General features: G+C 45.1%; 2 protein-coding genes across 2 annotated transcripts; both read right to left on the reverse strand.

Annotated features, from left to right (window-relative positions):
• Positions 1-1,277: 1,277 nt before the first annotated feature.
• EAH_00056520 (hypothetical protein, conserved) lies at positions 1,278-3,152 on the reverse strand (the record flags this gene model as incomplete). The annotated part of the gene is made up of 6 exons (XM_013393800.1): positions 1,278-1,346; positions 1,638-1,697; positions 1,971-2,040; positions 2,191-2,212; positions 2,797-2,914; positions 3,060-3,152. 6 exons carry the CDS (start codon positions 3,150-3,152, stop codon positions 1,278-1,280), a joined length of 432 nt encoding a protein of 143 aa, XP_013249254.1.
• A 3,940-nt stretch (positions 3,153-7,092) lies between these two features.
• Positions 7,093-7,785, reverse strand: EAH_00056530 (hypothetical protein, conserved; the record flags this gene model as incomplete). The annotated part of the gene is made up of 1 exon (XM_013393801.1): positions 7,093-7,785. The coding sequence occupies one exon, from the start codon at positions 7,783-7,785 to the stop codon at positions 7,093-7,095; it is 693 nt and encodes a 230-aa protein (XP_013249255.1).
• Positions 7,786-9,583: the final 1,798 nt, after the last annotated feature.

Raw genomic sequence — 9,583 nt, forward strand, 5'->3', positions numbered from 1 at the left:
TATATATATATATAATATAATATATATATAATATATATAATATATATAATATATATATGCGCATAGATCAACAAACATACAAACGAACGAGATAGCTAGCTAGCTAGGTAGGTAGGTAGCCAGCTAGCTACTCAGGAGACTTGAGTAACGAGCTTGACGTCGAGGGGAGCTGCCTAGCTAGCCAACTATAGCTAGCTAGCTAGCTAGCTAGCTAGCTGTACAGCCAGGTATACAAGTGAGGCGTCTTCAAAGCCAGCACGTGGTGAACAGGAGTTGGAGGAAGCACAACAGCAGCAGCAGCAGCAGCAGCAGCAACAGCAAAAGCATCAACAGCGGCATCAACAGCGGCATCAGCAGCAGCATTAGCAGAAAAATCAGCAGCAGCATTAGCAGCAGCATTAGCAGCAACATTAGCAGCAACATTAGCAGCAACAGCAGCAGAAACAGCAGCAGCAGCAGCAGCAGCAGCAGCAAAAGCAGCACAGCAGCAGCATCAGCAGCAACAGCATCAGGAGGATCAGCAGCAGGATCAGCATGATGAACAGCTAATACTTTGAGGCGTAGCTGCTCTTTTATTTGTTTATGCATGCGGTAGCTTGCAGCAACACTGAGTGCAGCTTGCTGCTTTTGTGTCTCCATCGAGTGCTGCAGCGAACGCCAGCCGCTTATCCGCTGCAGCAGCTGAGCTGTCTCTGCTTCAATCTCTTCTCGTCTTCTATCCTAAGCACAAACCCTAAACCCTAAACCCTAAACCACTCTAAATACAATTGTAGAGAAAGACAACAGCCTTTACATCTTATCTGGCGATGTATGCACTGACGCATTCGCATTAGGGTTTGGGCCTTCGGGAGGGTAGGGTTTAGGGTTTAGGGTTTGGGGTTTAGGATTAGGGTTTAGGGTTTAGGGTTTAGGATTAGGGTTTAGGATTAGGGTTTAGTGTTTAGGGTTTAGGGTTCAGGGCTAGGGTTTAGGCTTTAGGGTTTAAGGTCTAGGCTTTAGGCTTTAGGGTTTAGGGTTAGGGTTTAGGGTTTAGGGTTTGCCGTGCCAGGGAAAGGAGCTCCTCTGTCTTCTCCTTTACCGCTGCTTCCTGAAGACAGCAGCAAAGTAGCAGCAAAGCAGCAGCAAAGCAGCAGCAAAGCAGCAGCAAAGCAGCAGCAAAGCAGCAGCAAAACAGCAGCAAAATAGCAGCAAAGCAGCAGCACAGACGCCGATGATGCCTTCGGCTCAGATGTTATTAAGGGAGATGGCTCAAGGGTTTAGGGTTTAGGGTTTAGGGTTTAGGGTTTGCAGACGTCGCCTTTTATGTATCCATAGAGGGTTTCGTTCTCAGCACGTAGCATTCCCGCCTGCAGAAGAATCCAAACCATAAACCCTAAACCCTAAACCCTAAACCCTAAACCCTAAACCCTAAACCCTAAAGGGTTTAAGGAAGGCAGGAGCCCTGCCTAAAGAGACAGAAGGAAGGAGACAGCAGCGCTCGAAGAAACCACAGAAACAAAAATATAAAAAAGAAGAGAGACAGAGACAGCAAAAGCAACAAACAAATATAAATAAATGAAGCATTCAAGGAGGCAGCAGACACCCCAGCTAAACTTTAAACCCTAAACCCTAAACCCTAAACCACTAAAAATACTCACCTGCTTTGCACGGCCCTCTGCTTCCTTTATCAGCGCCTTCCGCTCCAACGCGATTTCCCCCTGAAACCCAAACCCTAAACCCTAAACCCTAAACCCTAAACCCTAAACCGCTGATACCAGGGCTTTAGCTTTAAAAAACCCTCAAGGCCATGCGGCAGGGTTTTGAGGGTTTAGGGTTTTGATGTGAAGGTGTAGAGAAAGGCATTTAGGGTTTCTGCTGAGGGTTTTAATATCTTACTCGGGTGTAGGTACACCTGATCGTTTTGGGGTTTAGGGTTTAGGGTTTTGGGGTGTATAGGCACCTTATGTTTTTAGGGTTTGCATACGCCTCACCTTTCTAGCAACAAACGGAGGAAGAAGTGCTGCTGCTGTGTCGCGCTGCATTGTACCCTTCTTGTACTCCCTACACCCGCCAAACCCTAAACCCTAAACCCTAAACCCTAAACCCTAAACCCTAAACCCCTAAATCCCTAAACCCCAAACCCTTATTTTCACCTGCTGAAGTCAGCGTTCTACCGTTAGCAGCTTTCTTTGATTCGCTCACTAACTCGGCGGCATATATAAGGTTTTCTTCCCTTAAACCCCTAAACCCTAAACCCTAAACCCTAAACCCTAAACCCTAAACCCTTACATTTTTGCCTTTTCGAATGCAGTTTTGAAGTGGAGGAGTTCTTCTTTTTCTGCATGCATTATTTTTGTTGCTGTTTTTATTTCTTTTTGCATGGCACTGCGTTGATCGTTACCCTCTGCGAATTCTAGCTGAGGTGTACGTACACCCCAGTGCAGCAGCAACCCCACAGCCACACCAATATAAATCTTTTCTTATAAATGCAGGAGCCTTCAGCATTGCCTGAGACAACTATCTGCCTGTCTGTCTAACTATCTATCTATGTAGCTATACATCTCTCTGTCTAGGGAGATAGCTAGCTAGCTAGACAGCTAGCCAGACAGCTAGCTAGCTAGACAGCTAGCTAGCTACCTGCGTGCCTGTCGGTCTGCCTGGATAGCTAGCTAGCTCGCTAGCCAGCTAGCTAGCTATCCAGACAGCCAACTGCCTGCTCAGCCTGATGAACGACTTGCGGGCTCGCCCATCAGGGATCTCATGCACGAGCGAACCCGAGGGTTTAGGGTTTAGGGTTTAGGGTTTAGGGTTTAGGACTTGCCTGCGCAAGATCAAGTCGGTTGCGCATGTCTCGTTGCTGCGGCATGAGCTCTTCAGAAACCCTGCGCTGCTCTTGCAGCTTCTGCTGCTGCTGCTGCACCTGCTGTGTCAGTGCCTGGTTGCAGCAGCAGCAGCAGCAGCAGCAGCATCAACAGCAACAGCAGCAGCGACGAGGCTGTCTGTAGTGGCGAGCCTTTAGATGAGCTGGGGGGTTTGTAGAGGTTTAGGGTTTAGGGTTTAGGGTTTAGGGTGTGTTGTACCTGTATTTGGGTGTCTAATTGATCAAGCTGTTGCTGCTGCTCCTGCATCTGCTGCAGCGTGCATGCGGTTTGCTGCTGCAGTGCATTGAGCATATGTTCTGCTAACTCTCTTTGTTCAGTTTGTCTTTGAGGAAGCAGCTCGACTTCGCTGAGCTCCTGCTGCAGCCCTTCTTGCTTCTCCGCCAAGTCCTATGCCAACACACAGCTAGCTGGCTAGCTAGCTAGCTAGCTACGGAGCTAGCTAAGTAGCCAGCTAGCTAGCTACAGAGCTGGATAGGTAGCTAGCTAGCTAACGGGCTGAGTAGCTTGGGGGCAGCAAGCTAAATGGCTAGCTACGTAACTGCACTGCTAGCTAGCTAGCTATTTAGCTAGCTATCTAGTTAGCTATCTAAATAGCTAGCGGGGAGAAAGGACTGGAGAGACCCGCACGCCAATGGGCTCTGGGTCTATAGTTCAGGGTTCAGGGTTTAGGGTTTAGGGTTTAGGGTTTAGGGTTTAGGGTTAGCTAAGATCGAACCCCAACTTTCTTCGTCAGCACTTTCTCGCGCTGCTTCAACCTCGCAGCATCATGCCTTCCCCTCTCTGCATGCAACCCTAAACCCTAAACCCTAAACCCTAAACCCTAAACCCTAAACCCTAAACCCTAAACCCTAGGGAGAGGCATCGCTTGTGAAGGGTTTTGGGGTGGCTAACCGATAGCTATTGTTAATCTTTTTTCGTCTTTCTGAAGGAGACAAAAAGGAGAAGAAGAGGAGACAGACAGAAGAGAGAAAAAAGTATAAACGCGAGAAATTAATTTATTAAGGAGACAGACAAAAAAAATAAATAACAAAAATAAACAAAGACAAACAGAGACAGAAGAGACAGCAGATACTCATCAAAAGGAGACATCTCATACATTTTCTCTCTTCTTTCTGCTAAGTAAAAGAAATAAAAGAAGAGACAAATAAAAGGAGACAGATTATATTTAAAGATATTATTTAAAAACAAACAACAACGCAAAAGGAGACAGAGAAAACACAAGAAAAGATATACAAAAAAAACAATAAAGGAGACAGACAAAACAATAAAGGAGACAGCATAAAGAATAAAGGAGACGGAAAAGAAGAAAGGTGAAAGGAGACAAAAATGAAAAGGAGACAAAAAAAGAGAAAGGAGACAGACAAAAGGAGACAGACAAAAGGAGACAGACAAAAGGAGACAGACAAAGGGAGACAGACAAAAGAAGAGAGGAGACAGACAAAAGAATAAAGGAGACAGACAAAAGAAGAAACGAGAGAGAGCAAAGGAGACAGATAAAAGGAGACAGACAGAAGGAGACAGACAGAAGGAGACAGAAGAATAAAGGAGACAGAGCAAAGGAGACAGAGACAAGGAGACAGATAAAAGAAGAGAAAACTAATTCTTTTTTGTTTACCTTCAGCATTTCGATTGTCTCCTTCGCTCCCTTTATCAACACCCCATCCACTTCTTCCGCCCTATACGCCAGCAGCAGCAGCAGTAGCAACAGCAGCAGTAGCAACAACAGCAGCAGCAACAGCAGCAGTAGCAGCAGCAACAGCAGCAGTAGTAGAAGCAGCAGCAACAGCAGCAGCAGCAACAGCAGCAACAACAACAACAGCAGTAGCAGCAGCAGCAACGGCAGTAGCAGCAACAGCAACAGCAGCAAGAGCAGCAGCAACAACAACAGCAGCAGCAGCAGCAACGACAACAAAAGCAGCAGCAGCAGCAACAACAACAACAACAACAACAGCAGCAGCAGGAGATAGTTTACAAGTAGCACACAGAAAAGCAGCAGAAAGGAAACAAAAGGAGAAGACGAAGACAGACAATACAAAAAAGGAGACAGAGAAAGAGACAGCAGGGACATAAAAAAACAAATATAAAAAAAGAGAAGAGCAGCGAAGGAGACAGAAAAATAAAAATAAGAGAAGGAGACAGCAGCAGACATAAAAGGAGACAGAGACAAACCCGAAGGAGGCAAAGGAGACAGAAAGAGACAGAAAGAGACAAAGAGAGACAGAAAGAGAAGACATGAAGAGACAGACAGAGAGAAAGGAGACAGACAGAAAGAGACAGAGAAGGAGACAGAGAAGGAGACAGAGAAGGAGACAGACAAAGACGAAAAGCGATAGCAGGAGAAAGAAAGAGTTATATATATAAATATATAAATAAATGTATATATATATATATATAGACAGCTTAGAGAGAGAAGCAGACAGAAGGAGAGATGCACAGACAAAGCAAGAAGAGAGGAGGAGACAGCTGGAGACAGAAAAAGACAAGAGAGCAGCAACAAAGCAGCAGAAAAAGAAAGAAGAAAGAGACATCAAGAGACAGCAGAGAAAGATATAAAAGGAGACAGAAAGAGACAAAGGAGACAGCAGCAACAAAAGGAGACAGACAGACAGAGAGAGAGAGAGAGAGAGAGAGAGAGAGAGAGAGAGAGAGAGAGAGAGAGAGAGACAGAGAGAGATAGACAGAGAGAGAGAGAGAGAGAGAGAGAGACAGAGAGAGAGAGAGAGAGAGAGAGAGAGAGAGAGAGAGAGAGAGAGAGAGAGAGAGAGAGAGGTAAGCGACAGCGAGAGAGAGAGAGAGAGAGAGAGAGAGAGAGAGAGAGAGAGAGAGAGAGAGAGAGACAGAGACAGCGACAGAGACAGAGACAGAGAGACAGAGAGACAGAGAGACAGAGAGACAGAGAGACAGAGAGACAGAGACAGAGACAGCAGGGGAGACAGTAAAGGAGACAGAAGGAGACAGCAAAGGAGACAAAAGGAGACAATAAAATTCTTTAGCTTGCCTCTTCATCTGTGCTTTCAGCTGTCCCTCTAACTCTGCTGCTTCTGCTGTTATTGCGAGCAGTTGCTGCTGCAGCATTTGCTGCCGAGATGAAGACCGAAGCACTTCGCTTCTTTTCTTTTAAAAGACAAACAGAGACAAACAAAGACAAACAGAGACAAACATATTTAAAAGGAGACAGACAGAGACAAACATATTTAAAAGGAGACAGAGAGAGGCAAGCAGGGACTTACGCATTTAAGAAGAAACAAACAGAGACAAAAGGAGACAGAAAGAGACAGAGAGACTTAAAAGGAGACAGACAAAGACAAACAGAGAGAAACAGATTTACAAGAAGACAGAAGGAGATATACAGATTTAAGAGGAGACAAACAGAGGCAAACAGAGACAGAGATATTTAAGAGGAGACAAATATATTTAAAAGGAGACAGACAGAGACAGAGATATTTAAAAGGAGACAAACAGAGACAAACAGAGACAACCAGATTTAAAAGGAGATAAAAGAAGACAGAAGGAGACAAACGAGATAAAAGGAGACAGCAGGAGACAGAAGAAGAAAGCAGGAAAGAGAAAGAAACAAATAAAGAGACAGATAAAGACAGAAGGAGACAGAAGGAGACAGGGACAGATAATATATATATATATATTTATCTATATATATATAAACTTTTATCTACATATATATATATATATAAGAACAAAAAAGAAGAGACAGAAGAAGAGATATGCAAAACGACAATTAAACAGAAAGCTCAGCAAAACAAAACGACAAAAACGACCAGGACATAAACCCTAAACCCTAAACCCTAAACCCTGTAAATATATGACAGAGAAGGACCTCTGAGAGTTCTTGTTTAAGGGAGATAATTTGCTGCGCGTGTATGTCAGCTCTTGCTGCTGCTTCTGCTAATTCTTCTTGCTGCTGTCTCAGGCTGATAGACAGCCGATTTAGTTTTGCTGCTGCAAACGCCTCTGTCTTTGTTGCATGCAAATATCGCTCGTGAAGCTTGAAGAAACGCTGCTTAAACAGCAAACTCCTGAACAAACATACCCGTATACCCCTGCTGCTGCTGCTGCTGCTGCTGCTGCTGCTGCTGCTGCTGCTGCTGCTGCTCTTGCTGAGATTGCTGTGGACACCACCTGCTGGTTGGCTACCAGGGGCATCTGCTGCTGCTGATGCTGTTGGTGCTTCTGTTGGTGCTGCTGCTGTTGCTGCTGCTGCTGCTGCTGCTGCTCACTGATTGACGCTCAAGGAACCCTTCTCACAAAGAGAATCTAAGAGGCTGTCCACTTGCTCTTCGATTGTAGGGGGCAGGCTTTTTGCTTCCAGCAGCAAATCTGGTGCTGCTGTTGCTGCTGTTGCTGCTGCTTCTGGTCCTCCCGGTGCTGTTGCTGCTGCTGTTGCTGCTGGTGCTGCTGTTGGTTCTGCCTGTGCTGCTGTTGGTTCTGCCTGTGCTGCTGCTGCTGTTGTTGCTGCTGCGGGTGCTGTTGGTTCTGCTGCTGCTGCTGCTGCTTCTGTTGTTGCTGTTGGTGCTTCTGCTGCTGCTGATGCTGGCGTTGTATCGGTTACTGCTTCTGGTGGTGTTGCTGCTGTTGCTGCCGATGCTGCTGCTGCTGCTGCACTTGCTTCTGTTGCCGCAGCTGGTTCTGTAGGCGCAGTTGCAGCTGCGGTTTCTGTTTCTGTTGTTGCTGCTGTTGCAGCAGCAGCTGCTGCTGTTGCTGCTGCTGCTGCGGGGGTCTCCTGCGGTGATGCTGCTGCAGCGCTTTGTTCTGACGGTGGGAGTTCAACCGAAGCATCCTCTTCTTGTGGCTGCTGCTGCTGCTGCTGCTGCGGCTGCTGCTGCTGCTGCTGCTGCGGCTGCTGTTGCTGCTGCTGCAGCGAGGAAGGTGTCTCCTGCTGCTGCTGCTGCTGCTGCTGCTGCTCCATTCTCGTGTGTCTCTCTTCAGGCCTCAGCGGTGCGCACAGTAAATAAAATAATTGTTAAAAAAATCTTTTGCTGCTTGTTTGTCTCTTCGTCTGTCTCTCCTTCCTGTGTCTCCCTACGCTGCTCTCAGCATCTACAATATATATCTGCTGCTGCGGCGCTGCAGCAGCAGCATACCCGAGCCCCACACCGCAGGGGGGAACCTGGCTAGCTGGCTAGCTAGCTAATTCGCCAGCTCTGTATCTGTCTACCTATCCCTTTAGCTAGCTGAGTGCGTAGCTACCTAGCTAGACAGCTAGCTAGCTAGCTAGCTAGCTAGGGAACGTATGCAGCTAGGTGCGTGCATGTGTAGCTAGTTGGCTAGTTGCTTGTCGAGCTAGCTAACTAGCTAGCTAGCTAGCTAGCTAGCGCCAGCAGCAACGACCGAACAGGGGGACCACCGGGAGTTAATTAAGAATGTTGCTGCAGAACAGCTGCATTCACTAATTAATTTGTTTTTGTTTGTTTTGCTGCTGCTGCGCGTTTATAGAGATAAAAAGACAGTTGTTGCTGCTGCTTGCTTGCATTGCTGCAGTTTGCTGTCAGCGCTCAGCCCCAGGAGGGGCGCTGTACCTTGGGGCTTTGCTGCTGCATGCATGCATGCATGCATGCATTAGATAATTAAGAGAAATATAAAAAGCAGCAAACCCCCCTGCTGCCCACTGCTGAGCTGCTGCTGTACGGGGCCCTCTATAGAGCAGCAGAAAGAAGATATTTTAAGATTTAATTCTCTGTTTTCTTCTTGCTTTTTTCTGCTGCTCTTTGCGGTGTATGTACAGCTCGCGCAGCAAATATGTATCTCAGCAACAGGCTGAAGAGCAGCTCTACTTGCGGTGTCTGTTCTTCGGGTGTACGTACAGCAACCCGCTGCATGCAGATAGCCTAACAGCATAAGGGAGCAGCAACAGCAGCAACAGCAGCAGATAGCTAGGTTGCTGCTGGCTGCTGTCTCTATAAACGGAAGCAGCAACAGAGGTAGGAGATTGAGTGTGTGGTAGGCTTCAGGTGTACATACACCTGGAGGTTCAGGGGATCTCTGTCGCAGCAGCAATGCAATGAAGGCTTCAGATCTGCAAACAAACAAAGTATAGAAACATTTCTGATTAGCTGCGGTGTATATGGGTATAGAGTTTGCTGCATACCTTAAAGGGCAGCCAGCCCCAGCAAAGTATAGAGGGAAATTGCAGTAAAATTAAAGATGTTTGGTGTAAAACAAATTAAAAAGCGTTAATAATTAAATACAACAAATAAAAATGCATTAAAAAACCAGTATAAAACAATAAAAAACTAAGAAATGCATGCAGAAGATCAGGTGTACAGACACCTCAGACAACAGCAGCTAAACGCAAACCAAGAAAAGAGCAATAAAAGATAAAGCTTTGTTTGAAATATATTAAAATATAAATTAATTAACACTTTAATTTAATTAGAAATGTTTATTTCAAAAAACTTTTAACTGTATTCATTACCACCAACCCGGGAGGTGCCGAGACACCCCAACGCATACATAAACTACTGAGAGGTTTCTATGGATAATAATAATAATAATAATAATAATTACATAATAAATAAATAAAATATATGAATATAATAATCAAAAATATATACATATATATATATATATTTATGTATTCATTATTTATTGATGTATATTACACTTCTCGTGCAGAATTGATATATATATTATATATATGAATATATATATATATATATTCATATATATATATATGAATATATATATATATATGAATATATATATAT

Source organism: Eimeria acervulina, genomic scaffold (genome assembly GCF_000499425.1).
Source record: "Eimeria acervulina Houghton genomic scaffold, Eah_scaff1170, whole genome shotgun sequence".
In the NCBI taxonomy this organism is placed as follows: Eukaryota; Apicomplexa; class Conoidasida; order Eucoccidiorida; family Eimeriidae; genus Eimeria; species Eimeria acervulina.